Source organism: Phalangium opilio, unplaced genomic scaffold (assembly GCF_054372755.1).
Source record: "Phalangium opilio isolate 3A_F unplaced genomic scaffold, DU_Popi_V2 ptg000003l_1, whole genome shotgun sequence".
NCBI classification, from domain to species: Eukaryota; Metazoa; Arthropoda; class Arachnida; order Opiliones; family Phalangiidae; genus Phalangium; species Phalangium opilio.
The window spans coordinates 12,279,914-12,303,543 of record NW_028324145.1 but is presented as its reverse complement, the minus strand read 5'-3'; the positions used below and the strand labels follow the sequence as shown (position 1 = coordinate 12,303,543).

The following is a 23,630-nucleotide window of genomic DNA, read 5'->3' as shown; positions in this document are numbered from 1 at the left end:
AATTTTTTATTTTTTATTTAATTTTGAATACCCCCCCCACCCGTTTATGTTTACATTTCCCTTATATAAATTTAACTCCCCTCTATCCCTTTTTAAAAATCCATGAAGTAGCAGTCCTTTTATAAAAGAAAACAACGAAGTTTAGATCAACCATGGAACGAAAATTTAACATATACGACAATATTAATTTAATTTACTAAGAAACAGTACAATTTAAAATCAAAAATTTATAAAAATTTACTTCATATTAGGGATGCACCGATATATAGGCCTATCTTTTTCATATCGGTATCGGCCAATATTGGCTCCATGCAAACCGATATTTCCGGGGAAACTTGACAAGATATAAGGTATACTCAATGAATACTAATTGAAACACATCACACAAATTTATTCCCACAATTTAACATTTCCCTTTAAAAATGCAAGGTTTTCCACAATCTCAGTTTTATCCCGTGGTTCACGACTATGAGAAAGTAATTTCCCTAGTTTTTCATACCTCCCACAAACAATCCTCAACGGCCATAAATGAAGAGGAAGTATATTAAAAAAATTAAATATTATGTAAAAGTAAGAGGGTAGTGTTACAGATATCTATATTGCACATGACACGCGTTGAACTTTTAAAAAACATTTAAATACTATATCCACAAGGGCCATGAATGACACCAAATCTGTGCCTTAAAACGCGGACATCAGCAAGAATGACCCTTTCACGGATTATCACGTAAATGATCACGAACCTTATGTCCAATTTCAATTAGCGTAAATTGAAATATAAGCAACTTTGGTTTTGTTCTATCAGAGGTGGTTCCGATTCGGACAAACTCGCAACTATTCAAGGTTCTAATGTACATTGACCTTTTAGAAAATATTTAAATATTATATCCTCAACCGCCATAAATTAATTAAAAAAAATTAAATATTATATAAAAGTAAGAGGGTACTGTTCCTGATATCTATATTGCACGTCACACTATAGAATGGTACAAGATGCTTTTGCAAATCTATTTAGTAGAGAAACAATATTTTAAAAATTGAAATATAAGCAACTTTGGTTTTGTTCTATCAGAGGTGGTTTTGGCGAACTTCGGAAGTCGTCTTTGGCTTAGTTAATGGTCTGGGCTTGAAAATTGTTGGAACAATACTTTTCTTAAAGCAATTACAATGTTATAAATGCACTAAAATAGTTTATGGTTTTTGTTAAACGAAACTATTTTATACATAATTAATGATTATTGCTGTATTTTTAATGAAAATAGTCATCACTTTAATAATTGCAGTTTTTAATTCTACTATTCATACACCAATTATTGTTGTTAGTAATAATTGAAAACAAGTAAGAACACGAGTTACAGACATTTTTAATATACATGTATTTTATGAATACTACATTTCACATTTAGTGCTTTATATTAAACTCAGTACGAATCAAAGCGAAGAGGGGAGGCGGTAAAAAAAGTCATTCTTTGAGTAACTTCTATAATTTGTAAATATCACAAAAATAATTGAACTGTTTTTAAATCGTACCTTTTTGAAACGTTATGATTGATTATACCTGTAAAAAAACAAAGCAGATCGGATGTTGTTAACATGGAAAATATAACGTTTAAAAAAAGTCAGTCTTTGAGTAACTTCTATAATTTGTAAATATCACAAAAATAATTGGTGAACTGTTTTTAAATCGTACCTTTTTGAAAATTAATAAATGATTAGAACTGTAAAAAACATAAAAAACAAAGAAAATATTACGTTTAAAAAAAACTGTCATTCTTTGAGTAACTTCTATAATTTTGAAACATCACAAAAATAATTGGAGAATTTCATTTAAAATCGTACCTTTTTGAAACGTAATAAATGATTATAACTTTAAAAAAACATAAGGCATATCGGATGTTGTTAACAAGGAAAATATTACGTTTGAAGAAACTGTCATTCTTTGAGTAACTTCTATAATTTTGAAATATCACAAAAATAATTGGTGAATATTTTTTCAAACCCAACCTTTAGGAAACGTAATAAATTATTATAACTATAAAAAACATAAAGCAGATCCGACGTTAAAATTTCATTCTTTGAGTAACTTCTATAATTATGAAATAGCACAAAAATAATTCGTGAAAATGTATTTTGTTATAAAATCCTTACCTTTTCAAACACTTCATGGGATTAGGAGATTCAGCTTTTAAGATTTAATTGCCCAAAAGTTAACGATTTTTAGGATGAAAATTAAAAATTATTTTAGGATAAAAAAAGGAATCGGGCTTTTAGAACATTTCATCATGCTTTAAACTTGATGGAAATATTTTAATATGGTAAGTAAGCTAAAATTTCATTTCTTTAAGCAAATAGTCATAAAATTAATAATTACAGTTTTTAATGTTACTATTCAAACAACATTTATCGTTATTATGATAATAATAATAATAATTGCCAACAATCAGGAACATTGATATTAAGAAAGCATTTAATATTTCGCGCTTTAATCTTGGTATGAATAAAGTAAAGGTGGCGCCATCCTCTTAAACCTTCTTCAACAAAAAACCCTCAAAGTTTTAAACGTATAGATTTGTCCACGCAACGGGAGATTTGTCCACGCACCGGGAGATTTGTCCACGCAACGGGAGATTTGTCCACGCACCGGGAGATTTGTCCACGCACCGGGATATTTGTCCACGCAACGGGAGATTTGTCCACGCACCGGGAGATGTCCACGCACCGGGAGATTTGTCCACGCACCGGGAGATTTGTCCACGCACCGGGAGATTTGTCCACGCACCGGGAGATTTGTCCACGCAACGGGAGATTTGTCCACGCAACGGGAGATGTCCACGCACCGGGAGATGTCCACGCACCGGGAGATTTGTCCACGCACCGGGAGATTTGTCCACGCAACGGGAGATTTGTCCACGCAACGGAAGATTTGTCCACGCACCGGGAGATGTCCACGCAACGGGAGATTTGTCCACGCACCGGGAGATGTCCACGCACCGGGAGATTTGTCCACGCACCGGGAGATTTGTCCACGCAACGGGAGATTTGTCCACGCAACGGGAGATTTGTCCACGCAACGGAAGATTTGTCCACGCACCGGGAGATGTCCACGCAACGGGAGATTTGTCCACGCACCGGGAGATGTCCACGCACCGGGAGATTTGTCCACGCACCGGGAGATTTGTCCACGCACCGGGAGATTTGTCCACGCAACGGGAGATTTGTCCACGCACCGGGAGATTTGTCCACGCACCGGGAGATTTGTCCACGCAACGGGAGATTTGTCCACGCACTGGGAGATGTCCACGCAACGGGAGATTTGTCCACGCACCGGGAGATTTGTCCACGCAACGGGAGATTTGTCCACGCACCGGGAGATTTGTCCACGCAACGGGAGATGTCCACGCACCGGGAGATTTGTCCACGCACCGGGAGATGTCCACGCACCGGGAGATTTGTCCACGCAACGGGAGATTTGTCCACGCAACGGGAGATTTGTCCACGCAACGGGAGATTTGTCCACGCAACGGGAGATTTGTCCACGCAACGGGAGATTTGTCCACGCACTGGGAGATGTCCACGCAACGGGAGATTTGTCCACGCAACGGGAGATTTGTCCACGCAACGGGAGATTTGTCCACGCAAGGGGAGATATGTCCACGCAACGGGAGATTTGTCCACGCACCGGGAGATGTCCACGCACCGGGAGATTTGTCCACGCAACGGGAGATTTGTCCACGCAACGGGAGATTTGTCCACGCAGCGGGAGATATGTCCACGCAACGGGAGATTTGTCCACGCACCGGGAGATTTGTCCACGCACCGGGAGATTTGTCCACGCAACGGGAGATTTGTCCACGCAACGGGAGATTTGTCCACGCACCGGGAGATTTGTCCACGCACCGGGAGATATCCACGCACCGGGAGATTTGTCCACGCAACGGGAGATTTGTCCACGCAACGGGAGATTTGTCCACGCACCGGGAGATTTGTCCACGCACCGGAAGATTTGTCCAGGCACCGGGAGATGTCCACGCACCGGGAGATTTGTCCACGCACCGGGAGATGTCCACGCACCGGGAGATTTGTCCACGCACCGGGAGATTTGGGTGGGGCATTTCTTAGGAGTTTTCCTACTACCATATGTTTCTAACCAATCATATTGCAGGGGGCGTCATTTTGGAAGTAACGATCCAGCCAGCCGGCTCGTTACTTCCAAATGGTTTTGGCTTTGGAAGAAACGGTCTTTGGAAGTAATGGGCTTTGACCCATTGAGTTCAGAACATATATCCTTCTAGAGTTCTATTTGGATATCGGGTTTTCGCGCTCGCGCGACCATCGTTTTTGAAATTATGGGACGGACGGACAACTTTATCATTAGGTGGTGGCGCCATCTATTTCAGTTAAAAACACATATTTGTTACTATGGCGTCTGCTATAATTTCTCAATATAGATAGGAAATGTTTAGAAACCGCTATGATAATGGAAGTAAATTGCTAGATTCGAGTAAAAACAGAGAAGGAACTGCATTAACCGATAGTATATGTATTTTTGAGCTTTCGTGATAGTCAACTTGACAAAAATGATCACCGCAAATGTCTTTTTTTGGAGTCCATTCAATTCCATTAATGGCCTGACACCATTGTTTTGGTAATTCCGAATTTTTTGTAGGGAATCTTAATGGTACAGTTCAAAAAGGGTTGAACTATCTGAATATTTATTAATTTTCTATACGTAAACACTTATGTCACAAAACATATTTATTTCTACCAGTGTTGACACACTTTTCTACTGAGCATTTTCGACCCATTTTAAAATTTAATACATTTTCACATTATGTGTTACTTTAATAACTAATAACATATAATTCCCAAGTAAAAACACGCATTTAATAAGAAATTGATCAATATTATATTTACTAAATATCAAATTTTATTTATTAGGCTCCACTTACTGTTTTTCAATTACCTAACTTTCATATTTCGCGCTTTACTTCTTCCTAAGCCTAATTTTCAAACTCAAGCTGCGGCGATTTTGCGGGGCGCTTTCCCGCAAAATCGTGGGAAATTCTTTTAAGCTTCTCATGTAAGGCGACAGATGGCGCTAACGACTAATGATAAAGTAATGAAATTCGACGAATCGAGTACGCGAGGAGGAAATTCAACAAAAACTCTAGAAATAAATATATTAGAACTCAATGGCAAACTCGATCAAACCGAAAAACGATTGAGTTGGCCTTGGCCATGTAGGAAAATTCCCTGGCGGGGGGTTTATGCCGTGTCAAATGATGTCCGTCTCCCATACTAACACGCAATTAATAATTAATTACGAAATAATAATTAATTACGAAATCGTTTTAAATTTAGTTTTATTTTACGACAAAAAAATCACAATTTTTATTGAACACATTAGCAAAAATGTTGAGGAATTTTTAGGCCAATAAAAGCAAAAATAAAATAAAGTTATGAAAAATGAAAAAAAAAAAAAAATAATAATATAAATTTTGATTTTATTATAATAATTCTAAATTTAAGTTAACTACTTAACTCCAAACTAAAGTGATTTAAAAAAAAAGTTTTTTTCTTAGCAAATAGGCATTGATATCGCGTAATCCCTTGAAAACTATCTATAACTTTTCTCCTTGCAGATTTATCAGATATGTCATGTCATTTATCAGGCCTATAATACCTATCTAGTAGTGAAAGTGTAAAAATATATTTCTCGAGATTGATTCCTCCCTCCCTCCAATTAGTATCTTAATTAATTAAATTTAACACCTGGTGACTTTGCCATCAACTTCCTTTTCATCACTTTTCTTATCCTGATCGTTACTTTGAGTTGGAATGCTCGGACTAAACCCCGTAGCTCCTATCATGTTGGAACTCGAAGACGCTTGATGAGATAAAAATGCTAAGTTAGAGGCCTTAACGCGACTGATAGAGGAAACGGCGGAAGCTAACAGAGTTGGACACGGACTGATGCACGGTGTTGAACATCTAGAGTTGGTTAAATCACACTGATCTAATAAATATAGAAGCTCTTTCGTTGTGGGACCTCCGCTTATATTGGAAGCTAAACCAAAAAAGATAATTAACATTACAAAGTCGCTCGAAGATTATTTTAAAATAAAACAAAACTAATATACTTGTTTCATTTTTAGCGGCTAAATCTAAGGCAGTTGTCAAATCCCACATCTACAAATAAGTTTTAAAATTTTAATTATAATTAATCTGCCCCCAATTAGCCTTATTCCTGATCAGCGCCACCTACCCATAGCGGCGACTTTGAGAACTACTGTAAGCGGCAAGCCAATCAGATGTCGCTAAAATCTGGTGACGTCACTGACTGGCACTCTCGGGTCTTACCAAAAATGACGTCACCAGATTTTAGCGACATCTGATTGGCTTGCCGCTTACAGTAGTTCTCAAAGTCGCCGCTATGGGTAGATGGCGCTGATCAGGAATAAGGCTAATTAGAAAATCTGCGGTTAAAACTAAGTTAAGTGGTTTGTTAAAACCATAATTACTTGAATGGATCCATTGCTATGTCCTGTAAAAAGATATCGTCTAGGTCTTGAACCCATTCTATTTGATCCTTCACATTCGTGAACAAAAAAAGCCGTAACTGTAGTTGTATCAACTGATTTGATAACGCAAATCCTAATTAATAAAAGAAGGAAGTATTTAATTTTCCCTAAACAACCCCCCCCCCTTTTGTTTCCCCCTACCTTTTTCCCGTAGACGCGTAACGTATATAAAGTTGATCAGTTTCAGGAACTACTTTTTGAATAAATATTTGTTCATCATCTTGTTCCCCGAATGGCCCGCTATCATTTCCGGCGGAATAACTAAAACTGGGTTCCACATCTTCTAAGGAAACTATTTTGAAAGAAGCCAGGGGTGTGGAACCCGGTTGAGTTGATATCATCCCCCTAAACCTCGTAACACTCCAAGTTCTAACGTGATTATACTCGCAACAAACTAGAATTAAATAAATTGTAATGCCTTAAAAATAAATAAATAAATAAATGATATTTAATCCATTTATTTCACCAGAAATGAGATATTTCTCCGATAGCATGACTTTAGTTACTGGACTTCTGTGAACTGTGAAAGTTTGGAACAATTGGGGACCGTGACCCACAGTTTCGGGATGTTGAACTATAACTCTGACAGTTCCCGCGCTAGTTCCATAAGCAATTTCTATCCAATTGCCGCAAAGACTAGTTTTGGGGGTTAAATAAACACTAATGGCGGTGATTATGTCTTGAGAAGGATCCCTATAAAGTTCCGTTACTAATAAATCATTATCCTTCATACGTAATGGAAATTTTTGCATATCTAATTAAGGGAATAAGTAAATTACTAATTAATTAAGTTTAATTGGTTAATTTAATTTTATTATCTAACCAATGTAATAAATGGAGCCATTATTGCAACCCAATAAAAGAAAGGAACCAGCAGTATCAAAACTAGCAATAGGAACAACATCTTGCACCTTTTAAATAATATATACAACAATATGAATTAATCTAATTAATTACTTAATTTCTGGGGATTAATGAATACCTGCCAGTGCATTGACATAGAATGCCATACCCCAACCTTTCCAGTATGACTCAAGGCAACTAATTGACTACCAATAAAAAATAAACTATCTACAGGAACATGAAGGTTGAAAGTTCCTAATTTTATAAAGGAAATATTTAAATTTAAATTATTGGCTCTAAACTATACAGAATCTACCAGTTTTTTTTAACTAATACTAACCTATATCTGATTTAACAGCTTCTTCACCAATTCCCCATAGCCTAACTTGATGTCCATAAGACGCAGCGAGCATTTTAGTAACTTTACTATTATTCTCCGATTGATTTCCCAAAACCTTTGCATTAAGAGCTATTCTTTCAATTGGTGTTTCAATATAAGGGCTCAAGAAGGCCAACTGCCACCCTGAAGAATCTTTCAACCTAATTATTATTTTTCTCAATCAATTTAACGCTTTCCAGTTGGCATAGTGACCAAAGTCCAAACCTGTAACAAGCTATATAATGGGCAAAAGCAACTGCTACCCAATTTTGATGTCCTCTAATTACCCTGACCCTTAGAGGATCAGTCCAACCATTGTTAACTTGGCTTTGTCCTGATAAGAACAATCCCAAGTCTCCGCGAATTCCTTTAGTCAAATCCGCGGAGGAATTCCTAGAATGTCTCATATCCAGAGATGAGGTTCTAGAGTGACCCCTAACAGGGTTTCTTAAATCCGAAGAGCTTCTTGATAATGAGCCAAGTGGTGATCTCAAATCAAATGAAGGATTACGAGAATGACTGGTTGATGGAGGGGGAGGGTGTACAGTTGGGATATCTGGCATGACCCTGAAAACTGTTCCTGGACGGGCTTCCGATGACTGAGACTGGGTTGAAGATGTTGAATTAACACTTTCAGGGGCACTGCTTTTACCATTCAATGACATTGTATTGTTTGATGACGGTGATTGAGATGAACCACTCAGAGATTCTAGGGCACTTCTGGTAATTGTCGTATTTCCTACTTCCTTTTTGTCTAAGTTACTTCTAGCTATTGGGTCACAAAGAGGAATACCCGCTGCTGGGAGATATCCGTGAAAGAGGACATCTCCACATGAGGAATAGTGTAAATCTTCACACAAAATTAATCTTTTCACTGTAAAATGTTTTTGGAGAAAAACATTATTTACAAGAACCAAGGAATTTTAATGGCTTTATTACCAAGAGGAGCAATGCCATAAAATTCAGCTTCATGACGTAGAACACTGGGATCTACTTCACGAAGATCTATTTCCTTGGTTCTCATAAAGTTTAGAATGACACTAAACAATCTTGGATCTCTATCAATAAAAATCGCTCCACGATCATCCTTTAGAGTTGATATTCTCCCGCTTAACATGCTTCATTATAAAATTGACGCTTTAGTTTAAGGAAAGGTTAACGGTTGACAAGGGCATACCTGGTAAAAAATGAGTCTGGTACCCATGTCAATGTTTGTTTTGACGTGGCAAACTGAGTTCCCCCCACATTAAGATTAACTATATCACTTGGAACAAGGGACGAGGATTGTGCCATCACAATTAATTGATTTAATACGATAAGGTAATTAATTTATCACAGATAGTTGAACTCTGACAAAAACCAGGGCATAAGGGGTCAGACATTTACCATTTTAGAGGAAGGTATAGAAATGAGCCATTATTTTAAACAATAAGTCTTATAATTTTTATTGAAATTTTATGGTTTCAACGTATATCTATTTAAGAAAATATTTATTTAATCTTACCTCAAATTTTCGGTCAAATCTTATTTGCTATGTAAGTGTCCGACCCCTCAACTTGGCACCACCCCAAAATATAAGCCTCGGTTATTGATAATTAGCGTATGCGTATTTTTAATTTCAACAATAATTATATTATTATATAATAAGGTAAATTATAGGGCTTTCCAAGATTATGTATTTGATTAAATATTAACTTTAAAGCGTTCGAATTAAATGCAATTAATATAAAATGAAGCCATGTCAAAACTCAAACTCGCTTCCGTGGTGACTTATAAGCAGACGACATACTCGGTTCTTTAAATGACGTTTATACCAATCTACTACCATGGAGTAGTATTACAGAAGGTTTAGCTATAATGTAAAGCACTTTTAAGAGTATACAAGTTTTCCTCCAATAAAACTACTCCATGGAAAGTATAAGAGATGAAGTGAGACACAGTCACGGGTCATATGGTAACCAAGGAAACCTGGAACAGAATAAGCTTTACTTTCTTATCACCCATTTAAGAAAAGTTCCTGCATTTCAACGTTCCGAGCCTTCATTCTAAATACCTTGGAAATATCAGGTGCCCGATCCGAGCGATAACCATTGATACATCGTTACTTCACTCCTTCAGTTTTGGTTGTGTAATGCTTCTATCCAACGTAATCACTGGACTCCGTTTACCGACTCGTTCAATTTGCGTAATTATCAAAATTATTATTATAATTAACTTATAAACCGTCGAAAATGCACGAAGCGTATGAAGCGATTGCTATTTTGAATAAACTGCCACTTCAAATTGAGTCCATCGCTGCCTTTGAGGACTATCTTATATTGGGAACAAAGCAAGGACATTTGTTAATATATAGCATGACAGCTAGCTATGAAAGCAATGGCAGAATGAAATGTGACGTGAAACTCTTGCGTTCCAATAAATGTTTCGCCAAAAAACCAATAACCCAGATTAAAGTAGTCCCTGAAGTAGGAATTCTGCTAGTTTTGTGTGACTCCGGTATCACAGTCCATGATTTGAGGCAGTTTAGTTTTCCCCTGATTACCGTCCTCGGTAAAACCAAAAATGCCCACTTATTTGTCGTTGACATTCAAAAGCAAGAATCTCTTACTGGAGGAGTGCAATATTTCATCAGATTGTGCGTAGCCATTAAGAGGAAACTGCAGTTTTATTACTGGAAAAACAGGGAGTTTTTAGACCTAACAAATGACCTGGGTCTCTCAGATATTCCCAGAGCTTTATCATGGTGTGGCGAATCCGTTTGCGTTGGATTTAGACTAGAATATACGTTAATTAAAGTCAATACTGGGGAACTGAAAGAACTATTCCCTACTGGTAAACAATGGGAACCAGTTGTTTGTCGCCTAAACGCCTCTAACTTAGCTTTGGGAAAAGATGAGCAAACCATATTCATAGATTCCGATGGAAATCCTACTCTTAAATACGCCGTACCATGGGGCGAAATTCCTTTAGCTTTAGAATTCGATCAACCCTACTTGTTAGGGGTCTTACCTTCTTCTATAGAAGTAAGAACTACCGAACCCCGCCTCTTGATTCAAAACATTCCCCTACCCAAAGTTCGCTACATAACTTATTGCAAAAGAGGAAGTATATTTGTGGCCTCCAACAGCGACGTTTGGTGTTTGTTTTCCGTTGAAATTCAACAGCAAATATCCAAACTTATAAACGAAAAGCAGTTTGAATTAGCTCTGCACCTTTCCAACATCATTGACAATTCCAACGAGGAAAAACAGAAGCTAGTTCAAAGAATTCAAAACATGTACGCCTTTGATCTATTCTGCAAAAGGAAGTTCAAAGAAGCCATGGATATATTTCTCAAATTGGGGACTGATCCATCTCAAGTCATTGGATTATTTCCCGACCTGTTACCCGATGATTATAGAAACAGTATAGAGTATCCTGATGCCCTTCCACCTTTACAAGGAGAGGAATTAGAGCAGGGACTTTCCTCTTTAATAGAGTACATGATGGAGATTAGAAACATCGCTAATAAGGACAATCCAGCGTCAGTTATACCCCTAACCGCTATTGTTGAGGGACAGAAAACGATCAAATCCAAGAAGCATCTGTTACAAATAATAGACACGACTCTGTTAAAATGCTACTTGAAAGTCAATGACGCTTTGGTCGCGTCATTACTGCGGTTGTCCGATAATTACTGCCACGTGGAAGAATGCGAGAGGGCGCTGAAGAGAAACCAAAGATACAGCGAATTGATTATCCTCTATCAATATAAAGGACTTCACAAAAAGGCCTTGGAATTACTATACAAGCAGTCGAAAAAACCCGAATCCCAACTAAAGGGACCGTCGAAAACAATTCAGTACTTGCAACACTTGGGTAAAGATCATATGGATTTGATCTTTGAGTTTTCGGAATGGGTTATTAAAGAATATCCCGAAGATGGGATTAAAATTTTCACGGAAGATTTGCCCGAAACAGAGGGTTTACCGAGACAAGACGTCCTTCAACATCTTTCGGAAAAAAATCCATCTTTGGTTATACCCTATTTGGAACACGTTGTCGAAAATTGGAACGACGATTCGATCATCCTTCACAACACCTTAGTTCGTATGTACTGTGATAAAATCCAAAAGCTATACTCCGCTCTTAATTCGCCGACGGCCGATGAAAATTCGGAAACTCTACAAAGTATCCCCAGTCAGTTACAAGAAGCGAGAAAGTGCTTAACCGCGTTTTTGGAAAACCCATCGTCAAGATACACAGCCGAAACGTTCCCCGCTTTGTTATTAAATATAGGACTATACGAAGAAGCCGCCATTGTCATGGGCCGATTAGGACGTCACGAAGATGTTCTAGCCATTTACACGCTTTACCTCAGAAATAATCAAAAGGCTGAAAATTATTGCTTGAAAGTTTACGAAAAGGATAAGATGGGGAAGCAGGATGTCTTCGTTTTTCTATTGAAAGCTTATTTAAACCCCGGTTCTCTCAGTTTAAACTTTTCGCGAGCGATGCCCAAAGGAGAGTACAATAAAAATCCCGATGTGGTCATGGCATTGAAGATCTTAAAGGAACACGCGACAAAAATTGATCCCGAGAAAGCCTTACATCTTCTTCCCAGCAACGTTAGTTCGATCAACTCTCGTAAGTTCGCGATAATATCAAGTACATTACCTTTTTTTGTTACTTTTAGGTCAAAATCAAGGAGATTCAAGAATTCCTGGAATTAGTTCTACAAGAACGATACGTTGAACAACACAATATAAGAGTTCTTCGAAATCTTCATTTAGGCGAACACCTTCAAGTCTTTTCGAGAAAATTCGAGTCCCAATCTTGGAAGTTAACCTTAACTGATATGGACGTTTGCTGGGTTTGCCAGAAAAGAATTAGTAAAAGCGCTTTCGCTCGCTTTCCCAATGGAATTATCGTGCATTATAGTTGCAAAGATAAATATAGTCAAGCTCAATAAATACTTAATCACTTTCAATATGTTTTAGGTCACTTAATTTTTCTTTTTTATGTACTCTTTATCTTCATTTGGTAATGAAACGAATTGAGAAAAAAAAAATATGTATAAAATTAAACATGTAAACAAAAAAAAAAAAGTATTCTGTTTACTAAACATTGTATAACAGATCCCGGAAATGACGTTTTACCCGTTTTAAGATTGTAATTCACGTCTGCAATTTGGTTTTTTTATTATTATTTTGTAATATCACGATAAAACGAATCATTTTTACTCGTATATAACTCCTATCTAAGTCAAAAATGATATTCAATAATTTATAAATGAAATATTCTAATTACATTGCGGCTATTTCAATTTGTTTTAAGCTTTACCTACAGTTAAATTAGAATTTGAATTTTTCTTTTTTTACAACACAATTAAGATGAAAACAATTATTAAGTTAAATAAATATTGTTACAAACTTGGGAGGAGGCTGTAATACTATCATTGGTTATCCATCGTCGAAATATTCCTCATCTTCGAAATAATTCATATCTCCATCTTCGTCACCTCTGTGATGACCCAGAAGTTCAGCCACGCTTAAAGGAGCGTCTTCTTTTACTTCCTCTTCCTCTTCTATTTCCTCTTCTTCGTCTTCCTCGGCTTTAATTCAAATTAAAGATTATTCAATATAATTTTGAAATGGTATTCTATTAACAAACCCGTAATAGGAACTGGTGTCGCTGGTTTTTCTTCAATTTGTTCTTTGGGTTCGTCCTTTTTAATTAATTTCGGAGACTTCTCATCCGAGAAAGAGTTCTTCCGTTTGTTGCTATTAACGGGAGAAAGGCGCAATGTTTAGCAATTGCGTCGCGGATAGTTTTCGCAAAAGCGTACTTATGGAATGAAAGAATTGAAGACATAATATTGGTAATAGCAGCGGGAGGCGCGCCGCCAACTGGACTTTTGGCAGTCCTAGACGAAGGTCTCGAAGGAACTTTAGGTGTTTTAAAAACTTCTTCCGTGGTGGAAGAAGTTTCACCTCTAATATCCGAAGTTTTTAAAGACTTCAAGACATCGTAGTTAATTTTGCTTGAGATTTTTTTCTCCTGTAACATTTTTTCTATGGCTTCCCCAGCCGTGTTTGCTTGAATATTGCCCTTCTTCCTGGTCTGTCTTTTCCTCTATAAAGTTCCCAAAGTTGTAGGGTATATAATTATTATTAGAATTATTTGTAGGACCTTTTTTGTTTCGGGTTTGTTAGCATTTTCTTCGGCTTCCCTAGCCTTCTTTTCTTCCTTAACTAAATTAAATCCGAGTTAATCAACTACTCGTCGTGACTCGAGTGTAACTAACGAAAGCACCTTTTAATTCCGCTAAATATTCAGCGTGGACTTTGGTCCATAGTTGCGTTTTCGCTTCAATTTCATTCTCGGACATAATATACTTATCAAGCTCCTCGTCATCTATTCCAGTTAAATCTAGTTCACCATCCCCTTCTTGTATTTCTATTTACCAAATACAATGACATCCTTTGTAATCGTTGTTGGTTCTTTAACCAAAGCTATATGGCGGTCTATACCTGAATTTGTGTTGACCCTCATACACTCCTCAATTGACTCCTTTAACCCCAAACTAGCCGCGGTCGGCGCTAATCCTTTTCTTCTATGAGTTTCCGCTTGTCCAACAATTTCGGGATTATCAACATCCTCGTCATTTTCAATAACTCTAATGATAGGACTGTTTCGTCCGGAACTGTTACCGTCTTGCGGTAATAAAATGCTTTCCATCGCGTCTTCGTCAGAAACGTTCTTTGAGGGTTGATCAGGATGTAAGAATTCGTTGATCGATTCGACTGTTTCATCTATAATAAACTGTTCCGTAACTTGTTCCTCCTCAACTGGTTCCAACGTTTCCGTCTCGCTGGACGTTGACGCGGCAGCCAACTTAGAATATGGACCACTTATTTTCTTTTTCTTGCGTTCTTCGAGAGCTTTCTCAATGTGATTTTGAAGATCTTGGATTTCTTGAGTCGTTTCTGGTGTTTCTTCGGCTTGTAATTCTTTGTGCTTGCGTCTGGCTTCTTTAAAACATGGCGGATCTTGTTCTTCCTCCAAATCAATAGCCATAAATTCATCCATGGTCAATTCTCCGGAAGGAGTGTCCCCGAATTCGAGTAACCTTTTTCTTAAAGTAGTTTCGCAAACTTTCACGACTTTAATTATGTCTTTTATGGTTCGATTGAAATCGTGCATTCTGGCAGCCATTATAAGGGCTACGTCAACGCGCGCAATGATAGATTTTCACTTTTTGACAACTTCTAAAATTATTTAATGCTATAAAAACCACGTACCCGCTCCACAAAGACCAGAAGGTCTACGTCCGGTATGAATCCAATCTCGTTTCATTCTTTGAACTAAACGGTGAGCAGTCATGGAGACTTCGTGAGTTTTATCTCCAAATTCCAAACGATGAGCAAAACGAACTATATAGATGCATGGATCTGAAGTTTAAAAACATTCAAAAGATTTTATAAAGAGACCGCTTGAAAACTCTAAAATACTAAAGTACAGTATGGAAGATGAAAAATGGCAATTCAATAATATCGCGCGCATTGTTTATCAGCTTTTGAATTTGGCGCGTTGAAAGGTTCCGTATAAAGTCAGGAGATGGCAATAGCAGTCTGGCCATTTCCCGCCACGAGAGAAGGGAAAGGAAAGGGGGGATGCGTATTACGTCAACAACTCAAGAAAAATAATCGCACCAAAAATGGAGGACGATGTTATTTAAAAGCGGGATGTTTTAATCTAAATATTGTTGTTCTAAAAACAATCGGTTTTCGGCAATATTTCCCAACAGCTTGCGCGCTACGATATAACCTATTATTATGACCGCTAAAATGAACAAAAGGCGCGAAGAACTAAATGGAATGACCAACAGCAAATCATGGATGCTTAGTAAGTAGTACTTCCCTAAAAAGGGCTTCGTCGTCCGTTCGCTATCATGATCTACGTTTTCCTACTTTCATTTCTTATCAAATATATCTTATTCCTTAATACTTTAGAACGGTTTTTAATGAAAATTAGGCCTAGTAAGCGATATTTAAATTAGTTTGATCAAGTTTTATATACTCCGTCGCGAAAGAAATAAACAGGGTTAGGTTAGGCATGGGAACATCTACGTCACTACTTGTTTACCAAATTTACATGGGGGGGGGGGGTTCATCCCCATCTTGGTATTTAAAGGTGGGAAAATTGGTCTAAAGATTTATTACTTCCTGTCATTTCAAGCCATGATAATTCCGTGGGTGACAGTCGCATCATGAAATGATCACTGCCGATAAAGGGGGGGGGGGAGGGGAATTATAATTGGAATTTTGGATATTGAAGGTCCTAATGTTTTAACATATGATATCTCCCAAAATTATTTTTAAACACGTGATCTTATAGTTGCAGGCAATATACAAGTTAAAAATAATATTTTTCTGATGATAAAATCGGCTATAAAAATGAAAAAACGTATTTCAAATACTAATTTTCAAAAATTGAGGGAAAATTTCTTTGTTCCATCATAAAGTCAAGGCTAATTGATTCTTTACCGCGTTCAGTTATCAGTTTGTATAGACGACATTAGCCTTCAATGAGAGATAGAAAAGAAATTTTCCAAAGCGTCACGAATTGAATAGTAAATAGTAAACATCTTATCAATTTAATTTTGGGATTAGAAAAAAAGGCAGACGCGTCATTTAAACACAAATTCTATCCAACATTAAGACTGATAAAATTACAGTCCTACCGCGCTGAGCATTTTTAACTTTCACCCAAAATAATATGCGTAAACACAAATAAAAAAATATTCTATTATGATACTTAGAAACCAATAAAATAAAATAAAAAAAAATATTAGTCGGCGGGCGCTAAGGGGCTCTCATTCGTCCTACTTAAAAACATTTTTTCTCGAAACCCGTTTCCTAAAAAGCCAAAACGAATCTTTCAAAAAGTGTTGCGGAATAGTTTAGATTATAAATTTACGTTCAATGGCGCGGATCGTGTAAAAGTTTTGTCCCTTCCATGTATTTCCAACAAATAGACGGAGGTATGTTACCTAACCTTTATAAATTTGAATTGAAGTTTATCATCCCATTTTAAACCTTGTTTTAAAATATTCTGGGTACTTCAAGTGACTTATAAATAATTATTGGGACTTGTATTATTGACTCGAACGCGCGTGCACCTTGGCGTTTTCTCAAATCGGTCAAAGTTCATTGGCCGATTTTTTTTTTTTTCGATTTAAAAGGCGGTGTATAATAAACTCGTACCACCGCGGTTAACAATGAGTATAGTGAGCCAAGTTTGTTGGGGAGTATCTCAAATACCAGAGGAAATATTTGAATTTTCTTGAGAGGAACATGAATATTTAATCTATTCTTGACAATCTTCGGTTTAAAATGATTACACTACGTACTAACTTACTTAAAAACCAGTTCGTTTTGGTATAAGTAACGCAATAACCAAAAGTATGACTGTTTACAGTTTACAATAGATTATAAATTTTGATTGGAAAATTAAACAGCCCCTGCGCGTTGGTTTCTCTACATGTATTTAATGAAATGGTCTATCGGAGTAAAACCCGTAACACTATAACAATCGTTTAAAGTTTCGTCACAAAAAAGAACTAGACACATTTCCTGATGTATTATTACTTATTCAAAAGGAGTTTATAGTTCTTTGAATTTTCTTGTCAAAAGACAGAAAGTAATCCATTCATTTTTAATGGCTGGAATTATCAATAAAGATTTTTCGAAATTGATAAAATTCCTTTGAAAACCGTAATTGGACCCAAAAATGTTTCCCAAATTTCCCATGAAGGGGGAGGGGGGGGGGTTAAAAATCCCTTTTTGAAGTAAATGGTAACACCGTACAACAAGCTACACGGCCTTCGCTGAAACAAGTATTTAATGAAACTGCATTTAAAGACAATCTAGAGAAGAAAAAATTCCTTTTTTTTCTACGAGGGTCTCTGGGCCAAGACGTTTTTGCAACCCCCCTCTTCCAAAATTTAGAGCTACCCTCCCCGCGCATTAAAGTCACCTAGGCAAGACTGGTTCTATACACATATTAGAAGAAGTTTATAGCTACCATGGGTACTTGGTATAGGCATTCTTAATCGGACATTCGGTGTAAGAGGGGATATAAAATTTAGTAGGGTCCAGCAACGCGAGGAAAGAAGCGGTGGTGGCTACGTAAACGTTTTTGCATAAATGTGGTAAAAATACGGTTCATTATCGCCGTGCCAATGTGGGATATACCTTTAGAGCTCTTCGTAGAAATCATTGCTTGTGAGTAAATTATGTCTCATTTTCATCTTAGAGTAATTGTCAGCTTAGGTGAAAATTTTCCATTGGAAAGTTTTCGGTAACAATAGATGTTTGTCGAGGCTACTATTTCGGTTTGTTATTGAAGAGGAGGGGGGGAAAAAGCTGCCAGATTTCTAGCGGTTTCTTTATCTTTTAAAAGTTAACTCTAATGATAATTTATACTGAACTGTCAAAGATACAGTGTCGTTCGATAGCCCTCTCAGTTGGTTGTCTCGTTAATAACGAGCCTGTTTTTGGGTTCTATCACTCCATAAGCACGTGAATTGTATTTATTTATTGCAATTTTAATAATTAGTTTCCTTCATGGAAAGTTTTTTTGATTATTGTCACGTGGGGGTAACGGTTAAGAGCACATGGATCGCGTTGGATCCACCAGGGACTTGATTTAAAATTATTTAATACAATCACGTTTAAAAATAATTGCGTAGCTTAGTTGGTTAGTGCATGTGTCCTTCTAGAATAAAACCCGGGGGTCGCGAGTTCGATTCCCCGTTAACGTTTTGTACATATGTTTTGAATTATTGGCTTCGAAATCAAAATCGAATTAATTTCCGGCAGACAGTGGCACATGCCAAGAAAATCGCCATGATGCGGTAATATTATCTGTCATTGTTCAACCTTTATATTCGACACGGTTGTAAAAGACCGGTATCGTCGTAATATTACAGACATTGCGCGTTTTAAAAATGAGGACATCTGATAGGTAGTCGTACAAGAGGGGCCACAACACAAGCGCAAAAAAAAGGCGTAGTAACCGATTTTATTTGAACGAAAGCGTCCAGAAAAATCCAGTTTTTTGTTCAAGTTCAGAACAAGCGTTCGCGAAATTAAAATGAGGAAAAAATAACAATAATCACGAGGGATAATTAATTTTGTTATTTTTCCCCCAGGTTCCTCCTCGGGCGCCCTTTTACCTAATTGTGGCAGTCCTCAAGACAGTCCCCCCGTTCTTCAACACGTGCTTCAATGCACGTGTGCCCTGGGAAGTCCACCGCCATACAAGAGCATCGCCTCTGGACACGGACCGGCCATACTAGGAGCTACGGGAACGGGAGGGACCAACGGAGGTAACGGGTCCTCTCGGGCTCTGTTAGGCTCTTCCGGAGAACTGGATTCCCCCAACGGGACAAGCTCTAACCTATCCCTGGCCTTGACCGGCCCCAGCCAGACGCTGGACAGCAATTGGCAAGCCGGGAAAGGAACAGTCCGGGAACGTAACGCCGCCATGTTCAACAACGAACTCATGTCCGACGTCCGGTTTTTAGTGGGACCTAAAGGGGCGGCCCAACGTATTCCGGCCCATAAGTACGTCTTGGCCACCGGAAGTTCCGTATTTTACGCCATGTTCTATGGAGGGTTGGCCGAGGACAATAAATCTGACATTGAAATACCCGATGTGGAACCCGCCGCATTTCTAACCTTACTCAGGTAACTTTTAATTATTTCAAGGTGTTGGTTTTCTCGGATTAACAGGAAGGGCCCCAGGTTTTTGCAAAGTTTTTTCCTTATCCCGAAGGTTTAGTTAATATCAATCAACGTCATAAAAGGTAATTATACTCAAGGTATGACTAGGATACCCATTTTCCCTGTCCATTAAGAGGTCGCACCATATTTTTGGTACACGCTGCCCTTGGCTGATACTGTGGTTAAACCCTTGCAAAAACCTGGGCACTACTTAAAATTTGTCATTGAAAATAATAACGTCTTAATAAGAAGGCGGAAGTAAAATTTTAAATAAGGGAAGTAAAGTTTCAAAGAGAAAAAATAAATAAATAAAATAAATAGCTTCTCTACTCGGGGTAGGTCTTTCGACAGCTGAGAAAGTTTACCGTGTTAGGTCAACTACATTTGAATAGGCTCTTATCTCTTTCTTTTACGATCAAAACGAGTTTCTTGACGTGAAAAAAACCGGAACGCCTTAGAATGAATAAGTTTGGTTGTATCTTAGAGCCTATAGTACACTTCTCAACCGCTCCGCTCCCCCCCCCAATTACCCCTGGGGGGCGATCGGTATCTCTTCCCTGATAAAACGGAGGTCGCCTTTCTTATTGTCAATTTTTGAGACGAGCGTGAAGAAAGAAGATAGTGGGTGGGATGAATGAAACGATTTGAAAGGACTTGAAATATTTACACTACTTTGTGAAAATTGAAACTCCCTATTGGTTAGTTGAAAGGTTAATTTTAAGGGCGTTAAGGATTACACGCGCCACGCTCGAAGCGACAATAGACATACATAAATGGGTTTGGGAATAGCAAGCAAAGCACCTTTCTAGAATCGCCGTTTCAACCTATCAGACAGCTAAATCTATATAGATAGATTTGGCTCTGGGGACTCTACGATAACGCCAGTTCTTTATTAACAGGTACTTGTACTGTGACGACATCAATTTGGAAGCGGACACGGTGCTGGCGACTCTTTACGCCGCCAAGAAGTACCTGGTTCCGCATTTGGCGCGCGCTTGCGTCTCTTTTTTAGAGACAAGCCTGACGGCTAAGAACGCCTGCGTTCTTCTGAGCCAAAGCCGTCTGTTCGAGGAACCGGAACTTATGCAGCGATGCTGGGAGGTGATCGACGCCCAGGCCGAACTGGCTCTCAACAGCGAAGGATTCGTGGACATTGACTACCACACCTTGCTACTCATCTTGGGTCGCGAGACCCTCAACGCCAAGGAGATAACGCTTTTCCAGGCGGCAGTTAATTGGGCAGCGGCTGAATGCGGACGCCGAAACGACACGGAACCAACGCCGGAGAATAAACGAGCCGCCTTATCTAAAGCCCTCTACTCCATCAGGTTACCGGCCATGTCTCTGGAGGAGTTCGCTAATACCGCCGCGCAGTCGGGGATATTAACCTTAAGGGAGACGACTGACGTATTTCTTCATTTTACCGCCACCAACAAGAAGATAACGGTACCGTTTCCGTCTAAACCTAGAACCGGATTGAAAGCCCAAGTCTGTCATCGTTTTCAGTCATCGGCCTATCGTAGTAACCAGTGGAGATATCGAGGACGTTGCGATAGTATTCAATTCTGCGTGGATAAACGCATTTTTATGGTTGGTTTTGGGCTGTACGGTTCAAGCAACGGGGCGGCGGATTACAATGTCAAGATAGAGTTGAAGAGGATGGGAAAAATCTTGGCCGAGAATAATACCAAATTCTTTTCGGACGGATCGAGTAATACCTTTCACGTTTATTTCGAGCATCCCATTCAAATCGAGGCTGATACTTATTATACCGCCAGCGCTATCTTAGATGGGGGTGAACTGAGTTATTTCGGACAGGAAGGCATGAGCGAGGCTACCTTAGGTTGCGTCACTTTTCAGTTTCAGTGCTCTTCCGATAGCACTAACGGTACTGGAGTGCAAGGAGGGCAAATACCCGAACTTATATTTTACGGTCCGTCGCCCGAAGTGTAGATAGTTAATGGGGGACATTCGGACATTCCTCAAAGCTCTTAAAATTCATAATTTCGCGAGCGTAGATACGTTAAAAGTAATAGTGTTTGAACCAGTCTTGTTTTGGTCCAATATAATAATTTTTATAATGAAACGCAAATTGAGCTGATTCTTTGAATTTCTGTACGCACTTTTAATAGTAAAATTTTTTTTAGCTCCGACTTAATTAAATACCGCTAATTGTGGCAACAATAATTTAGCTACACTTAAATCAGTATACCGGGTGTAGTTTCACCGTAAAATCATAATTGTTTGGACCAATTAAACGCTCGTGTTAAATATTAATCTAACAGAAAGAATATTAATGTTTGCAATTCGACTTATACCCGATCCACGCGTCACGATGTTGAAAGAAACTAACGAACGTGGATCTTAAATAAGGCCAATTATTTGTACCTTTTTCAAGCCTATCATAGAGCGAGGTTAAGAGATATATTGGAGGGTTAATTTCATACCCTTTGACCCTAAAAGTGAATCTCAAATATAAACTCGTCATTTATGGGTTTGGCATTTGATTCAAGAAAAAAAGAAAAAAAATCGCAAAACGAGACATCGAAACTTTTAGGAATACAAATTTTCATCCCGCAAAGGTGCTACTATAGTAAGGACTGATCTTATAAATAGGTTTCGCAAGGGGGAGTTATTTGTAGTCTTTAAGCGGCTGAAATTCCCGTTTTTCCAAGCCACTTAAAGACTATAATTCGCCCCGACTTCTCCCCGCCAAAAAAAAATATTCGCGACCCCCTTGCGTAGCCTATGTATTGAAAAAAAAAAATGTGTTCAAAGACTGTATATAATATATGAAGTTTTTTGGTTCCTATTACGACATTATGAGAATGAAAGAAAGAAGGGAGTCACTTAGTTCAAGCTACATAGACAGCTTTAAATGTTTGCTAAAGTAAACGCCTGCACGGCTGTTTTACCCATGCAAGGTTTTTTGGCATTTGCCACAATATCTTTCTAAATTTTAAGAGTTGTGTAAATAAATGTAACTGGTGTAAAAAAACGCAATAAAAAGGCTATACGCTACAAATTGTATAAAATTTTCACCTAAAGTGATTGTATGCCTACCTTTTAGAGCCTTGCAAAAGATCGAACCATTCCCTTCACATTCAAGAATATTGGAAAATGAAACTTACCGATAAATGGAATGTTGAGGCAAAGAGCAGCTGATAAATGAAGGTAAGTTCTACCGAGTTCATACACATTGACCTACAATTAAAAGCGGGTAATGTAGCTTAATGAACATTGCAATGAAATGAAGTGAAACATTTATAGGCTATAGAAACACGTTTTACCTGAACTATATCACTCAAATCTAGAAGGAAATGAGGAGTTCCTTCAATTCTGCAGACCATGTAGACGCAAGCCGCTATGACGTGGGTACTTTTACGTCCTCTTGTTAAATGCTTCGTCAAAGCCATTTTGTAAAAGTTGTAGGCCATATCAATGCAATGCTGGTTCAGCCTCAATTGCTCTGCCATTTGTACTATCCTTCTTCTAGCTTTTTGAAGAGTTAACTGGCGAGATTCTTTGCCCAATCCATGCTGAAATCCTAAATTAAGTCCACCAGTAGACTGGCCTTCCGAAGATACCATCTGACCCACGGCTCTTGATCCTCCATGGCTCCCTTCTTCAAACTGAACCTCGGATACTATGATATTCGCTTCAAGCACTGAACCACAGTTGGTACAAACTGAATCACCCCGAGCGGTATCAGTGTCTATTTCACTACAACCACAATGTTGGCAAGTTTTCTTAGGCATGATAGTTTAATTATGAATTAATCCAAGCCGAAAAATTAACTTATTTAGATGATGAAATCGCACTGTTCAATGTTCACACAACAAACACATGCATCAATTTTTCACAGTAACATTCGGATAATTTAGGTTTCCTAAAAACTAATTATACATTTGCTAACTAAATTTAAACGGAGTAATCATTTAGTTAATAAACATTAAACAAGCGTTCACGAAATCATATCCTTCAATTAGATTCTAAAAAGAATCACGCTCTCTCAACGTGTCAAGTAAAGTAGCAGACGAAAAACTAATTGCAGAA

At 38.1% G+C, this 23,630-nt stretch overlaps 4 protein-coding genes across 6 annotated transcripts; 2 read left to right on the top strand and 2 right to left on the bottom strand.

Moving 5' to 3' along the window:
- Positions 1-5,346: 5,346 nt before the first annotated feature.
- Positions 5,347-9,977, bottom strand: LOC149717885 (SH3KBP1-binding protein 1). Of its 2 annotated transcripts, XM_089841281.1 has the most exons (13): positions 9,857-9,977; positions 9,308-9,771; positions 8,981-9,152; positions 8,743-8,921; positions 8,029-8,677; positions 7,765-7,964; positions 7,564-7,679; positions 7,405-7,492; positions 7,048-7,335; positions 6,723-6,975; positions 6,522-6,654; positions 6,141-6,189; positions 5,347-6,067 (listed from the first exon to the last, which is right to left on the bottom strand). In XM_089841281.1, exons 3-13 carry the CDS (start codon positions 9,094-9,096, stop codon positions 5,766-5,768), a joined length of 2,373 nt encoding a protein of 790 aa, XP_089697407.1. In that variant the 5' UTR covers positions 9,097-9,152; positions 9,308-9,771; positions 9,857-9,977; the 3' UTR covers positions 5,347-5,765. The 2 variants fall into 2 exon arrangements, with proteins under 2 accessions (XP_089697407.1, XP_089697411.1); XM_089841285.1 differs by lacking the exon at positions 9,857-9,977 and having other exon boundaries at positions 8,981-9,730.
- A 57-nt stretch (positions 9,978-10,034) lies between these two features.
- On the top strand, positions 10,035-13,221 carry Vps39 (vacuolar protein sorting 39). The gene is made up of 2 exons (XM_089841278.1): positions 10,035-12,410; positions 12,479-13,221. Exons 1-2 carry the CDS (start codon positions 10,035-10,037, stop codon positions 12,752-12,754), a joined length of 2,652 nt encoding a protein of 883 aa, XP_089697404.1. The 3' UTR covers positions 12,755-13,221.
- Positions 12,959-23,623, bottom strand: Brf (Brf RNA polymerase III subunit). The gene is made up of 9 exons (XM_089841296.1): positions 22,865-23,623; positions 22,706-22,778; positions 15,087-15,236; positions 14,316-15,008; positions 14,098-14,241; positions 13,975-14,036; positions 13,631-13,917; positions 13,456-13,565; positions 12,959-13,396 (listed from the first exon to the last, which is right to left on the bottom strand). The coding sequence occupies exons 1-9, from the start codon at positions 23,330-23,332 to the stop codon at positions 13,245-13,247; spliced, it is 2,139 nt and encodes a 712-aa protein (XP_089697422.1). The 5' UTR covers positions 23,333-23,623; the 3' UTR covers positions 12,959-13,244.
- On the top strand, positions 15,459-22,599 carry lute (BTB/POZ domain containing protein 3 lute). 2 transcript variants are annotated; one of them, XM_089841316.1, is made up of 3 exons: positions 15,459-15,690; positions 19,001-19,538; positions 20,474-22,599. In XM_089841316.1, the coding sequence occupies exons 1-3, from the start codon at positions 15,621-15,623 to the stop codon at positions 21,525-21,527; spliced, it is 1,662 nt and encodes a 553-aa protein (XP_089697442.1). In that variant the 5' UTR covers positions 15,459-15,620; the 3' UTR covers positions 21,528-22,599. The 2 variants fall into 2 exon arrangements, with proteins under 2 accessions (XP_089697442.1, XP_089697443.1); XM_089841317.1 differs by lacking the exon at positions 15,459-15,690 and adding an exon at positions 16,701-16,828.
- Positions 23,624-23,630: the final 7 nt, after the last annotated feature.

What these genes read in the sequence shown, in the direction of transcription:
- LOC149717885 (XM_089841281.1), bottom strand. Translation starts at nt 9,096, where the DNA reads ATGGCACAATCCTCGTCCCTTGTTCCAAGTGATATAGTTAATCTTAAT. An exon ending in CATTATATAGCTTGTTACAG is followed by an intron (nt 7,965 to 8,028) that starts GTTTGGACTTTG and finishes AATAATAATTAG; the next exon opens with GTTGAAAGATTCTTCAGGGT. An exon ending in TACGCGTCTACGGGAAAAAG is followed by an intron (nt 6,655 to 6,722) that starts GTAGGGGGAAAC and finishes TTTATTAATTAG; the next exon opens with GATTTGCGTTATCAAATCAG.
- Vps39 (XM_089841278.1), top strand. Translation starts at nt 10,035, where the DNA reads ATGCACGAAGCGTATGAAGCGATTGCTATTTTGAATAAACTGCCACTT. An exon ending in TACATCTTCTTCCCAGCAAC is followed by an intron (nt 12,411 to 12,478) that starts GTTAGTTCGATC and finishes TGTTACTTTTAG; the next exon opens with GTCAAAATCAAGGAGATTCA.
- lute (XM_089841316.1), top strand. Translation starts at nt 15,621, where the DNA reads ATGACCGCTAAAATGAACAAAAGGCGCGAAGAACTAAATGGAATGACC. An exon ending in CAGCAAATCATGGATGCTTA is followed by an intron (nt 15,691 to 19,000) that starts GTAAGTAGTACT and finishes TTTTTCCCCCAG; the next exon opens with GTTCCTCCTCGGGCGCCCTT. An exon ending in GCATTTCTAACCTTACTCAG is followed by an intron (nt 19,539 to 20,473) that starts GTAACTTTTAAT and finishes CTTTATTAACAG; the next exon opens with GTACTTGTACTGTGACGACA.
- Brf (XM_089841296.1), bottom strand. Translation starts at nt 23,332, where the DNA reads ATGCCTAAGAAAACTTGCCAACATTGTGGTTGTAGTGAAATAGACACT. An exon ending in CCTCAACATTCCATTTATCG is followed by an intron (nt 15,237 to 22,705) that starts GTAAGTTTCATT and finishes TTTAAACTTCAG; the next exon opens with ATCCATGCATCTATATAGTT. An exon ending in GACACCAGTTCCTATTACGG is followed by an intron (nt 13,397 to 13,455) that starts GTTTGTTAATAG and finishes TTTGAATTAAAG; the next exon opens with CCGAGGAAGACGAAGAAGAG.